At 41.8% G+C, this 16,909-nt stretch overlaps 1 protein-coding gene across 1 annotated transcript in view; it reads right to left on the reverse strand.

Annotated features, from left to right (window-relative positions):
* The window catches only part of LOC110924673, a 49,054-nt gene extending 43,543 nt beyond the window's left edge, over window positions 1-5,511 (reverse strand). Inside the window, exons 1-8 of the mRNA XM_022168663.1 lie at window positions 5,501-5,511; window positions 5,234-5,393; window positions 4,865-5,136; window positions 4,661-4,759; window positions 4,444-4,571; window positions 4,246-4,330; window positions 4,018-4,150; window positions 3,774-3,932 (exon numbers count right to left, since the gene is read on the reverse strand). Coding sequence (XP_022024355.1) covers window positions 3,774-3,932; window positions 4,018-4,150; window positions 4,246-4,330; window positions 4,444-4,571; window positions 4,661-4,759; window positions 4,865-5,136; window positions 5,234-5,393; window positions 5,501-5,511 — 1,047 coding nt within the window. The remainder of the gene's footprint in view (window positions 1-3,773; window positions 3,933-4,017; window positions 4,151-4,245; window positions 4,331-4,443; window positions 4,572-4,660; window positions 4,760-4,864; window positions 5,137-5,233; window positions 5,394-5,500) is intronic.
* Window positions 5,512-16,909: the final 11,398 nt, after the last annotated feature.

The following is a 16,909-nucleotide window of genomic DNA, read 5'->3' on the forward strand; positions in this document are numbered from 1 at the left end:
TCAGATGAGACCCTTATAATTCCTTTTAAGGAACTCACTATCGACGAGCGGTTGCAGTTCGTCGAGGAACCAGTTGAAATCACGGACCGGGATGTTAAGGTCCTCAAACACAAGAGAATCCCTCTTGTTCGAGTTCGTTGGAACTCCCAGCGTGGCCCGGAGTATACATGGGAACGCGAAGACCAGATGAAAGAAAAGTACCCCCAGCTATTCGAAACCAATGCATCCACTTCTGAGGCTGAAGCTACTACTACTGAATTTCGGGACGAAATTCCAAATCAACGGGGGGATGATGTGACACCCCAGGAAAACCAGTGAACGATACCTAGCTTCCTCAGTAAGTGCGTACTAAATTTCGGGACGAAATTTCTTTTAAGTTGGGGATAATGTGACAACTCGAGTGTTTGACTTTCACTTTCGCATTTATTGCGCGTTGACTTTGACTTTGACTGTTTAGTTGTTGGATTGTGGACTTGAATTATACGAGTTGTGTGTTAATAGAGTATATTGTCGTTTTGCCTATATGTTACTATTTGTGGTGATAGAAAATAATATTAGAATTGTTATTATTATAATATTAACCTTAACCTAGCCCTCGAAGGATAACATGTAGTTCGAAGGATTCGAAGGACCACGAAGGATAACCTTCGACCCCGAAACATATCCTTCGACATTATTCGAGCACGAAACATATTCTTCGACCTTGTTCGGCCCGAAGGATCACGAAACATATCTTTCGATATGTTTCGGCCCAGTCCTTCAATTTGGGCCTTGGCCCACTGCCGATTTAATATAAATTGATTAGAGACTTTACGTGATAACATTTTTGATCGGCAAACCCTAGAACATTTTCACTTGTGACGGCAACCACAAACTTACGGAAATTCTGCTGATCAATTCCTTGTTTGCTACCCGATCGGTTAGTGTTAATTGCTAATTGTGATCTATTGACTTAATGATGATATTGTTGCATGTTTTGGATTATAAGATCGTATGCTTTGAATAATTCTGTGAGTAGTTAATCGGAATTATTGCTATTGACATGTTGAATATGTGCGATTCCATGATTCGATTTACGTTATGATAATTAGGACGATTGATTATGATTGTTAGATGATTTTATGATAGTAGGGTTCATAGCATGTTAATCGGTCACCAAGTCCTACGTTCGGATTGTTTGTACGATAACCGGTTATGTAATGTTGTGTTTGGCTTGCTTGCATGATAAAGCGGATTGTTGTAACCGAATTGCTAACTTGGTTAACTGGGTTGCGAATGGCATAGGTTGCCGATAGCCGGATTAGTGTTCATGTAATTAAATTAGGGTTCTTGAGTGAAACCTTGTGATTATGCTTGTTTGATCCTGTTGACAATAACTGATTGGTGAAATTGTGTTAATGGATAAAACGTAACTGCCATGACCGAAAGATACCAATGGCTCGAACCATGGTAGTTTGACCGAACCATAATCTGATCGAACCATAGTTGACCGAAGGATACTGGTTGACCGACAGATAGTTGGACCGAAGGATAGTTTGGACCGAAAGATGTCATGGTCCGAAACATGACATTCGGTCCGAAGGATCTTTGTGACACTTGTTTTCGAAAGATGATAGTATGAGTCGTAGGATACTAGGGTTTTGAATAATGTTTGAACAGTGGAACATATGTTGATTTAATTGACATGCCATGCTTAGTGATGAACGTGCAATACTACGTGCCGTGCTGATATGCAAACTGACTGCTATGTGAACAATTAATTGCATGCGTATCATTTCGAACATGAACTGATTTGTTAAACGTGCATACACTAGGACGTGATTAATTACTTGTGAGTGCGTAACTTAGCATACCGAGCAAACCAAGGTGAGTTCACACTCCTACTAAGGCATGGGATTCCCGGGTTGTGGGAATGGGTTAAAGGTTATTATTGAAAGGAACGTACATATGCTTTACTAGACTGTCACCTATCATGTCCTCGGATGTCAGGACGGTTACGTAGGTTGGGATAACACCTACGGGTTCACATGCCATTCTATCCTCGGGTACGAAGGATACGCACGTAAAACCTACGTGTACGCATTACTTACTTCTATCCTCAGGTTACGAAGGATACGTGCGTAAAACCTACGCACACTTTATACACACTTCTGTTCTCGGACGAAGAACAGGGATAATAATACGAACAGTCTAGTGGTCACTTAACATGGGAAGCCCCCACCAGCATAACTTACTATCGGCCCTGTAGAGCCACCTGTTACTTACTGTTACACATTTACTTACTGTGAACTCGCTCAACTAGTTTGTTGATCATTCTGTTACATGCCTTGCAGATCGTTAGGTACCTGGAGCTTGCACACGGAGGAGCTGGTCGTTGTGGGCTTGGATCGTGATCACCTTGCTAAACACTTTTGTTGTTTGATACTTATTTGCTTTGGGTTTTACAATAATACGCTTCCGCTAAACAATGTTAACTTACTTATGTTTTGGAAACACCTTTCATATGGGAATGGTTTGGATTATAATGTGTTGGTTTTTACTTTATACAATGTTCTGTATGATTGGTGGCTTGATCCTGGTCAGTCACGCTCCCAAGCGGTGATACTCCGCAGGTGGATTTTGGGGGTGTGACACTTATCTTGTTGAAGTTTGAGTTATTGAAAAATCTATAACAAGTTCATTAACTTGATACTTGTTATTTTCAGAAATTGTTTGAAAAATGTTTTCAAAATCAGTTTGATTCGTCAAATGATCAACCAAGGTCATTAAGTTGAACTTGGTAGATTAATTGAGTAATAAGGGTCATTAACTTGGACCTGAATACTTGAGTGGATTTCTAAAAGCTGATTGAGTTTGTGATTTATTATTGAAAAGTTGGATTGTAATGTTTGATGTTTGAGACACAGGTTTTGGACTTCATTATTCCCACGGAAGCTAATTGTCAAAGCTTAAACCAGATATCTCAGATTCTAGCATATTGAGAGGGGGAGTCTGTGAAAGGGGGAGTCTGGATCAACAGTCAAAGGGGAGTTTGAAGATGGAGCTAGGTTGTGATCCTAAACCTGTGAAGATAGAGTGCTTATGATGAGAAGACAGAGAGTTGGAGAAAAGACCAAGATTGCAGACTCGGAGCTGAAGACTTCTTCAACATCCAAGGGGGAGTCTGTTGGTGCATGAGATGTCTGTTGACTATGTCTACATTAAGTCTTAGGTCAAGATAGGTCAACATAGGGTCTTGAAAGTCAAAATTAGGTTATTATGTTGAGGTTTCGCTTATGTGTCATAGGTTGTATAAGGTTTCGCTTATTTGTCAGTAAGGTTTCGCTCATATGGTTAGTTGGTAGTTTCGTTCATTCGTCATGTCATAAGAGCGAAACCACATGAACTATATATAGTCTGTTTGAGCGAAACCAGGTCATAGGTGTGTGTACATTGGAGCGGAACCTGGTCATGCTTTGTGTAACCAAACTCTGTCAAATTTGATTCAGAAAGCAGAAAAAGAGAAAGAATTGAAAGGAACAGCTGTGTTACTTCATTTACGTTGATTCCGCCTTCGTATTTGGAGATGAACTACCTTATACTGACTGTTTAGGGTCGGAGAACGGTCCAACATATCTTGAACCTATCAAAGTTAAAAACAAATGAAAACATTAGTATTACTAATAAAAGAAGTGTGGTTCATATTAGTATTTAGTATAAGGAAATAAAACTGTAATCTCAAACCGCGGAATATAATAGATATCAACTCCTTCACATTTATCATTTGTACATACCAAAGATTTTGCATGATCAACATTAAATGAACCATCCGCATTTTCTTTCGTTACAAATCTTTCCTCCACACCCGACTTACAGTGGTTACAAACATTGTAATACCAAAGTTTATCAGTGCATATAGCTGTGATTGTGCCAAGAACCAAAACCTTCTTTGTCTATCAATATCAAATAAAAATAATAATACTTAGAAAAGACTATAAAAAAACTCAGCATGTAAAGTACTTATAAGAAAATACACACCGTTGATATGGTTCCAAGGAAACCAATAAGCATGAAATCAAGGTTATTAAGAAACTCATCTTCAACACTTGAGATAACGTTTGAACCAACATGCTCATTTGATGAAGATGAAGAAGAAATTTTCTCTACATACCTAAACAGATTCATGTGATCAAATTAAAACGTAAAAAGTAAATGTAGCTACAAAATAACACTGTTTAATGTTTATATGCATATTACTAACTATACCTCTTCCTAAAAGAGGATATCTCTTCAATGTCAGTGTCGATAAAAAGTCTGCTAAGCTCAAACCCGTTTGCAACTCCACGCTTGCCTGAATTTAAAAATAAAACCAAATGTAGATCAATATAAACAGTGTCAAATTTAAAACATATAAATATAAATTACTAAATAAAAAAAATTAAACTAATTTAGTTTAAATTGTACCTTTGTAAAGGTTGACCATACCAAAATGACAAAGGATAACAACATATTTCTTTCGTTTCTTATCATTCATGTAAGCAAACATGTCAATAGCAAAACCATCCCATAAAGTAACCGGACACTTTTGGCCTCTAAAATATTAACATAAAACATAATAAGATCAAGCAACCTTGTAATGCTTTAAACGTCAAAATGCAACAACTTAATAAAAAGAACTCACTCAAGGTCTTTAACTCTTAGATTAAGTCCCTTGCCCTTACTCACATCCTTCTTTGATGTATCCTCTAGATTGAAACATACTCCACATAACCAATCCAATCTATAAACAAAAATATATTGTTAAAAGAAAACAACATTAAGAAGAGATAACATGAAAAAAAGACAATAAGACAAAACAGTACATATATATCATGTAGTGATTTACATACCAATAACTGTATTAACTTCAATTTTATTTTTAACAACATCCTTGAGGTTAACGAAATTAAAACGGTATTTCGGTCCAGACCAGTCAAGGCATTTCTCAACAGAAGTATAAAAATACAATGATATTTTGTCATTTCTCTTGGTATACTTAGCAGAGGACTTATTAGCAGCAAGAGACGGTTTGGTGATAAGAAGACATTCATCCAACTGAAGGAGGTCTTTGAATTTTCCTAGCATCTTATGCAGACAGCTGGCTTGTATCATGGTTCCCTAAGAATATGAAACATCTGATTAAATAAAAAACGTGTTATATAACATGTGGGTATTCATATGTCCAAAAAAATTATAAGACAAATATATACGGTACCATCTCATCCATGAAGATCATATCAAGACAATATATTTCATTTTTGTTATCATTCACCATCTTCTTCGACATGCTAACAATCTTCACTCTAATCGAATAGTTGTTTGAGAATGTATCAAGATCGTTAAGCATGCTAACCTTTGCAACCTCCATTTGAAGACTGTACATAAAAAAATAAGCAAAATATATCTATTTCTAAACGTAATACGATAATACAATAAGCATGGATGTTCTTAAAAAAATATCAAGGTTGGAATTCGAGCTTACCGATTCTCCATTAAAAATTTTAATTGAATGCAGTGGCAAATGTAATTTTAAAGGTAAGTAGTGTATATCCTTATATGCTGCTTTATTAAAGTAATTAAATATTAGAAATGACATGCAAAGTAGGAAAAAAAAAGAGAGAGAACATCAATTTAAATTACCATTTTGCATATTTTGAATTTCAAAATTACTGATATTATCAGTAATTACTGACTTGATTTGAAAGCAATTGTCATGATGACTTTTCTAAATTTTATTTTAACTTTAATTAAGAGATAATAACTGTCAATTTGAAATTCACATTTTGCTTAATTCAAATGTCCAAAGCTCAAGAAATTAGCATTAATTACTGATTTGATTTGCAACAAATAGTCATTAATATTTTTTTTATTTTTTAATTTAACTTTAAATTTTATCACGAAAATAATGTTGGAGGAACTCTTATGTCATTGGAATGTAACGATTAGGTAAGATGGTAATTTGATTGTAATTCTAGTTTTCATTTGATAATTACAATCTATCACTAATTAACATCATCAATAATAAAAATGTGAGCAGTGACTGTTGTCACACCCCAACCGATGGCGGAAACATCGGAGCGCGGCACTAAGCGAAACAGATTGTCCAGAAGTTTCCATAACAATTATCATTACCAATTAATTTAAAATGACATGTCCCATACCATGTCTTAAAAGGCAAACAAATTATTACAGTACAAATCTAGGCAAATTGTTCTGTTCCGACAACTCAGGTTTCATTAGTACAGACAACTATTTGTTGGTCACTAAGACTCTTTCCTAGCCTTGATTTCCAAGCAAATAGACACCTTAAGCATCTGTCACATACGTTAAAATAAAAGTCAATACACATAGTGTAAAGGCAAGCATACAAGTTTGATAATAGCATATAGAGTTCGAAATAGTTCACGCATAACCAGCACGTACACTGAGTAAAACGAAGCATGTTAGTTATCGACATGAACCTATCGATACCAATGACTGCGGGTTGACTGCCCAAGGCAGTTCGTAATACATGATCACCACTGTAATCCATGCAAATAATTGTCCTTAACAACCCTCGTGTGAACGGGTGCTAAGTCCAAACTATAGTACTATCGTTGCTAAGGCAGGTAGACAGCATTCCATGTGTAAACATAACAAACAAGCATTCATTAAGTCACGTATAACATGTGGTAACGGTTAGCGTTAAAAGTATTGCGTAGTGTGATGTGATTTTGTATAAGTAACGTATGTAACACCCAAAAGTGCGTAAAGCAAAAAGGGATCGAGTATACTCACAGCGGTGAATGGATTGAAGGGAGCGCTTGGGAGTAAGGTTAGCCTGAATAGTTCGATAGCATAACGATAAGTGAGGCGTAAAACAAAAGCAAGTGTTGGTGGGTCGAATGGCAGTTCGATCGGATGGTAGTCCGATCGGACAGCCGGTCGCTCGGATGGCAATCCGTTCGGACAGTGGTCCGGTCGGACGGTAGTCCGGTCGGATGGCTGTTCGAGTGGATTGTTTCTTCCCTTGAGAAGAATGTGTTTGTGTACGATGGTTTGACTTTTGAAGTTTTTGTTGTAGCATATTGAAAACATAGAAATATCTCTAACTTTTAGGTCAGTCGGACGGTCGTTCGATCGGCCGGCAACCTGATTGGTTGGACACTTTAGTGAGAACAAGTTCACCGCAGGATGTCACTCGATCGGACAGCAGTTCAATCGGGTGACATTCCTAGCGCATTCAACACGTTGAAAATTGTTTAACTGTTGAAGTTTAATAGTCACATGTTCGAGCGGTTAACCCGATCGGATGGTAGTCTGATCGGACAACAACCCGTTCGACGATCAGACTTCAAATGTTGGTGAATAGTTTAAGCGTGGGACCTAAGGTGCAGATCGATCGGGTGACAACCCGTTCGGATGACAGTCCGATCGGACGGCGTTTCGTCCTGGTCGTTCCGTTCATCTGGCACTTGGTTGTTTCGATTGTTTGCCATTTTATTGAGATGTTTTTGATAACGTGTTAAGCAATAGAAACCTCGTCTTTACTTGGTATTCCCGATCGGACAGGAACCACCCAAATCCGGTCAGTTAACTGTTCAAGACGGTGTTCCATGTTTAACCCGTAATCGGTAACCCTCGTTGATAGGATCCAGATCTTGGACCAACACCACCACAAGAATGAGTAGGAAGTCGGTGCAAGCTCCGATTCTATCGGTTTGAGTGCATTGAGTGTAAAAGAGTTGAAAGAAAGTGGGAAAACCTTCTCTCAATCCTTTTCACCGTGAATATGTTTAGATCTATGAAAGATCTTTGTTCATTTATGTGGAAATCGGTTAGATTCAAGTTGTTCTTGAAGGATTGAAGCCGAAACACGAAGTTCTCAAGAACACCATGATGACGTCATCTTAGAACACCTCAAATCTAGTGATTTCACGGTTAAAAGTTAAGATTCAAAAGATAGAAAGGTGTAGGAGTGCGCGAAGATCTAGAAAGTATAAGATTTAGGACGAGATCTTACCGGAATCGAGAGAAATCTAGGAAAAGGTGAGGAGCATGAGCTGTTCGGTCAGAGAGTTTCCAAAAGTGGAAAGAATGAGAGTGACAGGTGGTATTTATAGAGTTCCAAAAGTGGAAAGGGCTGGTCGGTCGGATGGCATCTCGCCCGAGTGGCAGCCCGGTCGGATGACGCCTCAAACGGATGGCAGCCCGGTCGGATAGCAATCCGGCCAGTTGGCACCTGGTTCGAGTGCTTGGCGTGACGAGTTTCGCTGTTTCGATTTCGATTGCGAGCGTTGCGATGCGATAGAGTTTCTTAGTCAAATTACTTTTAATCCCAACTACTCATATCTCGCGTTATCTCTTCTCCACTAATTATCATACTATATCTACATACAAGCATCCTTATTTCGTATTCGTTTAGCGTTTGCGATTCGATTGCGATTGAGTTCGATTGCGATTCGATTGATTACCACACATAACATAAATAAACATGCACAAGTAAAAAATAAGGCACACACACACGTATAACAATCACCAAAATGCGAAATTCGAGTTGCGAGCGCGATGTCGATTAGATTAGTTCGATTAGCGTTTAATTGACTTTATCGCATTGTTACTTCCTGTTGTTCACAATCGTAAAGCGATTCGTAGCGATAAATATACATCGATTATTGTCGTTTATTGTGATTATAATTAATTACTCCACATAATACAACTTACGTAAAACATAAAATAGGCTAACTATGGTCAAAGAAGTCAAAACAGGAATTGAGCCAGGAGAGACATATTGCAATTAGCAATCTTTTCTTCCTTTGACTTCAATCTTGAATTTGACTTTGACTTCCGAAAAACGAGGTGTTACAGCCTCCCCTAGTTGAGGGAATTTTGTCCCGAAATTAGGCCGAAGCCATAACAAACAACTGCGGGTGCTTCGCCCTCATGTCGCTTTCGAGTTCCCAAGTGAACTCTGCACCTCGTTTGCCTTCCCATCGGACTTTCACAATAGGAATGCGCGAGCGTCTGAGCTGCTTGGTTTGGCGATCCATGATTTTGACAGGCTTCTCCATAAAGTGTAGTGTTTCGTTTATTTGGAGGTCATCGAGAGGTACAATTAAATCATGCTCAGCCAGGCATTTTCGGAGGTTTGACACATGGAAAGTCGGGTGGACATTACTAAGTTCCTCCGGTAGTTCGAGTCTGTAGGCGACTTTTCCGATCCTTTCCAGATTCTTAAAAGGTCCAACATATCGAGGCGCTAGTTTCCCTTTCTTGCCGAATCTGACCACACCCTTCCAAGGTGATACCTTTAGGAGTACGTAGTCGCCAACGTCAAATTCAAGGGGATTGCGTCGTCTATTGGCGTAACTTTTCTATCGACTTCGAGCTTTTAACAAGTTGTCTCGAATTTGGAGAACTTTTTCAGTCGTTTCTTGCAATAGCTCAGGACCGGTTAATTGCGAGTGACCGATCTCGTGCCATACAATAGGCGATCGACATCTTCTTCCATATAAAGTCTCGAATGGTGCCATTTGAATGCTGGAATGATAACTATTGTTATACGAGAATTCGACTAACGGCAGGTATTTATCCCAATTACCACTGAAATCTATGACACACGAACGGAGCATGTCCTCAAGAGTACGGATCGTTCTCTCAGGCTGACCGTTGGTTTGAGGATGGAATGCAGTACCTAGATTAAGCGTGGTACCAAGAGCAGGTTGAAACGTTTTCCACAGTCGCGAGGTAAACCGAGCATCACGGTCAGAGATGATGTCGTGAGGTGCCCCATGGTTACAAATGATCTCATCGGTGTAGATTCGGGCTAATCGTTCTACCTTATAGTCCTCTCGTATTGGCAAAAAGTGGTCGGATTTGGTCAAACGATCAACCACAACCCAAATGCTGTCGTGACCTGATGACGTGTGCGGAAGCTTTGTTATGAAGTCCATAGCTATACTCTCCCACTTCCACATAGGGATTGGGGGTTGTTCGAGTAAGCCAGAGGGCCTTTGGTGTTCAGCCTTGACCCTTGCTCAGGTCAGGCACTTCCCAACGTAGAGAGCCATATCCCTTTTCATGCCCGGCCACCAGTACTTGTAGCGAAGGTCCTGGTACATTTTATCGGCGCCGGGATGAATGGAATGTCGGGATTTGTGAGCTTCGTCCATCAAAATCTTTCGCAAATCGGTCCGCTTAGGGATCCAAATTCGGTCCAGAAAATGGAAAATCCCATTTGATTTACTCAGAAGCTGAGCTCCATCGTGGTAGATTCTCTCCTTCTTCAGAGTGTGTTCATTGAAACAGGCATGCTGGGCTTCGCGGATGAGGGTTTCGAGATCGTGTTGGGCTTGGGTATTACGAATGCTGTGCAAATAACTCCGTCTGCTGAGAGCGTCGGCAACGACATTTGCTTTGCCTGGGTGATAACGAATCTCACAGTCGTAATCGTTTAGAAGTGCTACCCATCGGCGTTGGCGCATATTAAGTTCTTTCTGATCAAAGATATGTTGTAGGCTCCTATGATCGGTGAAGATCATACACTTGGTACCATACAGGTAGTGTCACCAAATCTTTAACGCAAAAACAACCGCGCCTAGCTCGAGATCATAGGTTGTATAGTTCTTCTCGTGGATTTTGAGCTGTCGAGACGCGTAAGCTATAACCTTGTCCCGTTGCATGAGAACACAACCAAGACCAAGGTTGGAAGCATCACAATAGACAATGAATCCATCGTTTCCATCGGGCAATGTGAGAACAGGAGCATTGCAGAGCATGTGCTTGAGGGTTTGGAAAGCAGACTCTTGTTCGGTTCCCCAAACAAAAGGCTTGTCTTTATGCGTGAGAGCGGTAAGCGGCACAACGATCAAGAATCTTTCGATAAATCGTCGGTAATAGCCCGCTAGTCCGAGAAAAGAACGGACTTCAGACGGGTTCTTAGGTGTAATCCAGCTCTTAACTGCTTCAATCTTCGCGGGATCGACGTGAATTCCTTGACTATTTATGATGTGACCCAGAAACTGAACCTCCTCCAGCCAGAATTCACACTTGGAGAACTTGGCATAGAGTCGATTCCTCTGGATTAATTCGAGAACCAAACGTAGATGTTGCGCGTGTTCGGCTTTCGACTTGGAATAGATCAAGACATCGTCGATGAATACGATGACGAATCGGTCGAGATATGGTTTACACACGCGATTCATCAGATCCATGAAAACCGCGGGTGCGTTGGTTAAACCAAAAGGCATAACAACGAACTCATAGTGGCCGTAACGAGTGAGAAAAGAAGTTTTGGGTATATCCTCCTCTTGAATGCGTAGCTGGTGATAGCCTGAGCGTAGATCGATCTTTGAGAAACACGTAGCACCTTGTAGCTGATCAAACAAATCGTCAATGCGAGGTAGGGGATAGCGGTTCTTGATGGTTAGCTTATTCAATTCCCGGTAGTCGATGCACATCCTGAACGGCCCATCCTTCTTTTTGACGAAAACGACTGGCGCGCCCCAAGGAGAGGTGCTCGGGCGAATGAAGCCTTTCTCAAGTAATTCCTGAAGCTGATTCGAGAGATCACGCATTTCGGACGGTGCGAGTCGGTAAGGAGGTTTGGTAACAGGGTTGGCTCCAAGAATGAGGTCGATACGGAAGTCGATATCACGACTTGGCGGTAATCCAGGAAGATCGTCAGGGAACACCTGAGGAAATTCACGAACCACAGGAACATCTTTTACTTCTATCTTCCTTTTCTTTTCCTTCTCCTCTACTACATTGTTAGCCAAGAAAGCTCTGTATTCCTTGCGGAGATACTTGCTAGCTTGGACACATGACATAAGTTTGAGACCCTTCGAAGCAGTTTCGCCATAAACACACAATAAATCACCATTCGCGAGCGAGAATCGAATTATCTTGTCGAAGCACACAACTTCAGCATGGTTTTCGCGAAGAAAGTCCATGCCTACTATGACGCCGAAACTTCCGAGTTGCATTGGGATAAGGTCGATTGGGAAAATGTGATTGTTGAGCTCAAGAGTACAATCACGAAGAACAAAATTAACGGCGACAGTTCTTCCGGTAGCGACTTCAACATCGAATGTCGAGGGGAGATGGGAGCGCTTACGACTAAGGAGCTTCTCGAATTCAAACGACACAAAGCAAATATTGGCTCCAGTATCAAACAAACACGATGCATAAATACCATTCACAAGGAACGTACCATTGACCACGTTGTTGTCAGCCTGGGCTTGGCGCGCATTGATGTTGAACGTTCTGGCGCGTGCGGCTTGTTGCTGCTGCTATGGCTGTTGCTGCTGGTGAGGCTGCTGCTGTTGGGGCTCTTGTTTCACAACCTTGTTCGGGCACATGTTCGCAAAGTGGTTGGGATCACCACATGCGAAGCAGACTCGGGCGTTGATCGCGGGTGCCTGAGCCGCTTGATGGCCTTGCGGGGCTGGGAGCAGAGCTTGATGAGCAATGGCAGGAGCTGCGGTGTTGCGGGGACCAGTACGACAGTTGGCAGTGAAGTGGTCGTACATGTTGCAGTGGGCGCAGAAACGACAGGCAAGACCCACCGGGTGATGATAGGAACATGTTGGGCAAGCCGGGTGGGGGCCTGTGTATGCACGCTTTGCAGGCGGTGCATAGGTAACTCGTGCTGGACGGTGGTGGGACTGCTGCTGAGGCGGTACGGCTTGAAGGGGAGCAGCAGTGGTGGTGACAGCACAGTTCTTGTTGCTGGAGCTGTTGTTGTTGTTCTTCTTCCTGCGGCGTGAGGACTTTGACGATTGAGCGGCGGCGGTGGTTTCGGCGGTCGGTGCGGTGGTAGCTTGATGCAGAGACTTTGAAGCTTTATCCCAAAAACCAGCTTTTACCCGCTTGTCGTTGATTTTGGCGGCAAGCAGATAAGTTTCTTCGATCGTTGCTGTCTTTGCGGCATGAACAAAATCAGCAACACAGTCGGGTAGTGCTCGGATGTACTTCTTAATTGCCATATCAGAAGTCTTCACTTGATCGGGGCAGATGATGCTGAGCTGCTTAAAGCGAGCAGTCAGGGCAGCGTTGTCTCCATCCTTCTGCTTTATATTCCAAAAACTCGTCCTCCAGCTTTTGGCGTTCATGGGGAGGGCAGAATTCGTCCATCATGATGGCTTTGAACTCTTCCCAGGTCAACTCATAAGCTGCATCATTCCTGCGTTTGTTTCTCTCGGCCGTCCACCAGTTTAATGCGCGGGACTGGAAGACACCGGTAGCGTTTACGGTACGGAGATTTTCAGGACAACCGCTTTGGCGCAGAGTGACTTTGATGGAATCGAACCATTGAAACATAGCTGTTGGGCCATCTTCTCCAGTGAATTCCTTTGGACCGCAAAGCCTTGAACTGCTTGAAGCTGAAAGCAGTCTTGGTAGCAACTTTAGGAGCTTCGGTTCTAGACTCCTCAGATGATTTGCTAACGTTCTCGTAAATTTCACTCACGATCTGGGGCACAACCTTGGCCACTTGTTTAGCGAGGATGGCAGCAAGGCGTTTGTCAGTCGTGGGTGACGAGGTCCTGATGATGGTCCAGTCAACATTGTTTGCAACGGACATCGTCATAGGTCTCAGACACATCATAATCGAATCTCGCCTCACACGTCTTACACTTACTAAAGCTCAGGAGCGCAATGAAACATGTATCACATAACCACGTAAGCACATAATCACAGATTCACATAGAGACACATAAACACATAAGCACGTAGGGCACAGAAGCACATACGCATGTAATCACAGAGGCAGTCAGAATACAGAAACCTATCATTCAAAGTCTACGAGTGTTCGAATATAGCGATCGCGTTTAACATAGCGATTAGTATAGCATAAGCGTGTAGTATAGCGAGCATCATAGCGTACGGCGTTTCCTTATGGTAGTAGTGATTTGTTAACGTGGTGTAGTGGGTGTTGTGAGATCAACGGAAGCAAAAGGAGTTAAATCGAAACCAACAGTACCTCAAAACGCTAACAAATAAGCATAAACCACATAAACACATAACTCCACATAAAATCGACGAATCATCGGAGTCAGCAGTTGCGGGCTCAGAATCGAAACACATAAAATCGAGAAATAGATTGTCTGCGGCTATTAGACATTGACTATCCAAAGTAGTTCGACTATTCTCAGGGACTTGTCGTACACATTTTGACTTTCAGAACTGTGCTTTTGCCTCGAGTCTTGGGCGTTCGACACGTATTCCTTCAGTTATTTAGTGACTTCAGGTCGTTGGAGTCCGTCGAGACTTTGGTGAGAGTTTGTAAAACCAAGAACAAGTCGTCAAGGTTAGGGTTTCACCCTTGGCTTAACAACTTCTTTCTTATTTTAAAAAAAATAGAGGCAAAAATTCGCGCTAAAGTATGGATTTCACTCCTGGTTCAACGCGAATCCTCACGTATTATAGATAAATACAGATCAAACAAGCAATTTAGTGGAGAGTTTGCGGTTTTCACACCTAATCTCGACTTAATCGCCTATCCAAAAATTTGAAATTTCGAGTGCAGTGATAATGTAGCGTAGGCGAGAATGGCGAAGAATAGCAAGTAAGCTCATACATAATCCCTACTGGACATGCATGAGTCGGTCTCTTGGTCCCAACTATAGACTAGGTCTCTAAGACATCAACCCGGACTAGGTCGAGTCTTGTCTAATTCTCTATAGTTATGGCTCTAATACCAATCTGTCACACCCCAACCGATGGCGGAAACATCGGGGCGCGCCACTGAGCGAAACAGATTGTCCAGAAGTTTCCATAACAATTATCATTACCAATTAATTTAAAATGACATGTCCCATACCATGTCTTAAAAGGCAAACAAATTATTACAGTACAAATCTAGGCAAATTGTTTTGTTCCGACAACTCAGGTTTCATTAGTACAGACAACTATTTGTTGGTCACTAAGACTCTTTCCTAGCCTTGATTTCCAAGCAAATAGACACCTTAAGCATCTGTCACATACGTTAAAATAAAAGTCAATACACATAGTGTAAAGGCGAGCATACAAGTTTGATAATAACATATAGAGTTCGAAATAGTTTACGCATAACCAGCACGTACACTGAGTAAAACGAAGCATGTTAGTTATCGACATGAACCTATCGATACCAATGACTGCAGGTTGACTGCCCAAGGCAGTTCGTAATACATGATCACCACTGTAATCCATGCAAATAATTATCCTTAACAACCCCCGTGTGAACGGGTACTGAGTCCAAACTATAGTACTATCGTTGCTAGGGCAGGTAGACAGCATTCCATGTGTAAACATAACAAACAAGCATTCATTAAGTCACGTATAACATGCGGTAACGGTTAGCGTTAAAAGTATTGCATAGTGTGTTCGATGTGATTTTGTATAAGTAACGTATGTAACACCCAAAAGTGCATAAAGCAAAAAGGGATCGAGTATACTCACAACGGTGAATGGATTGAAGGGAGCGCTTGAGAGTAAGGTTAGCCTGAATAGTTCGATAGCATAACAATAAGTGATGCATAAAACAAAAGCAAGTGTTAGTGGGTCGAATGGCAGTTCGATCGGATGGTAGTCCGATCGGACAGCCGGTCGCTCGGATGGCAATCCGTTCGGACAGTGGTCCGGTCGGACGGTAGTCCGGTCGGATGGCTGTTCGAGTGGATTGTTTCTTCCCTTGAGAAGAATGTGTTTTTGTACGATGGTTTGACTTTTGAAGTTTTTGTTGTAGCATTTTGAAAACATAGAAGTATCTCTACCTTTCAGGTCGGTCGGACGGTCGTTCGATCGGCCGGCAACCCGATTGGTTGGACACTTTAGTGAGAACAAGTTCACCGTAGGATGTCACTCGATCGGACAGCAGTTCGATCGGGTGACATTCCTAGCGCATTGAACACGTTGAAAATTGTTTAAGTGTTGAAGTTTAATAGTCACATGTTCGAGCGGTTAACCCGGTCGGATGGTAGTCCGATCGGACAACAACTCGTTCGACGATCAGACTTCAAATGTTGGTGAATAGTTTAAGCGTGGGACCTAAGGTGCAGGTCGATCGGGTGACAACCTGTTCGGATGACAGTCCGATCAGATGGTGGTCTGATCGGACGGCGTTCCGTCCTGGTCGTTCCATTCATCTGACACTTGGTTGTTTCGATTGTTTGTCATTTTATTGAGATGTTTTTGATAACGTGTTAAGCAATAGAAACCTCGTCTTTACTTGGTATTCCCGGTCGGACAGGAACCACCCAAATCCGGTCAGTTAACTGTTCAAGACGGTGTTCCATATTAAACTGTAATTGGTAACCCTCGGTGATAGGATCCAGATCTTGGACCAACACCACCACAAGAATGAGTAGGAAGTCGGTGCAAGCTCCGATTCTATTGGTTTGAGTGCATTGAGTGTAAAAGAGTTGAAAGAAAGTGGGAAAACCTTCTCTCAATCCTTTTCACCGTGAATATGTTTAGATCTATGAAAGATCTTTGTTCGTTTATGTGGAAATCGGTTAGATTCAAGTTGTTCTTGAAGGATTGAAGCCTAAAACACGAAGTTCTCAAGAACACCATGATGACGTCATCCTAGAACACCTCAAATCTAGTGATTTCACGGTTAAAAGTTAAGATTCAAAAGATAGAAAGGTGTAGGAGTGCGCGAAGATCAAGAAAGTACAAGATGTAGGACGAGATCTTACCGGAATCGAGAGAAATCGAGGAAAAGGTGAGGAGCACGAGCTGTTCGGTTAGAGAGTTTCCAAAAGTGGAAAGAATGAGAGTGACATGTGGTATTTATAGAGTTCCAAAAGTGGAAAGGGCTGGCCGGTCGGATGGCATCTCGCCCGAGTGGCAGCCCGGTCGGATGACGCCTCGAACGAATGGCAGCCCGGTCGGATAGCAATCCGGCCGGTTGGCACCTGGTTCGAGT

Source organism: Helianthus annuus, chromosome 17 (assembly GCF_002127325.2).
Source record: "Helianthus annuus cultivar XRQ/B chromosome 17, HanXRQr2.0-SUNRISE, whole genome shotgun sequence".
Taxonomy (NCBI): Eukaryota; Viridiplantae; Streptophyta; class Magnoliopsida; order Asterales; family Asteraceae; genus Helianthus; species Helianthus annuus.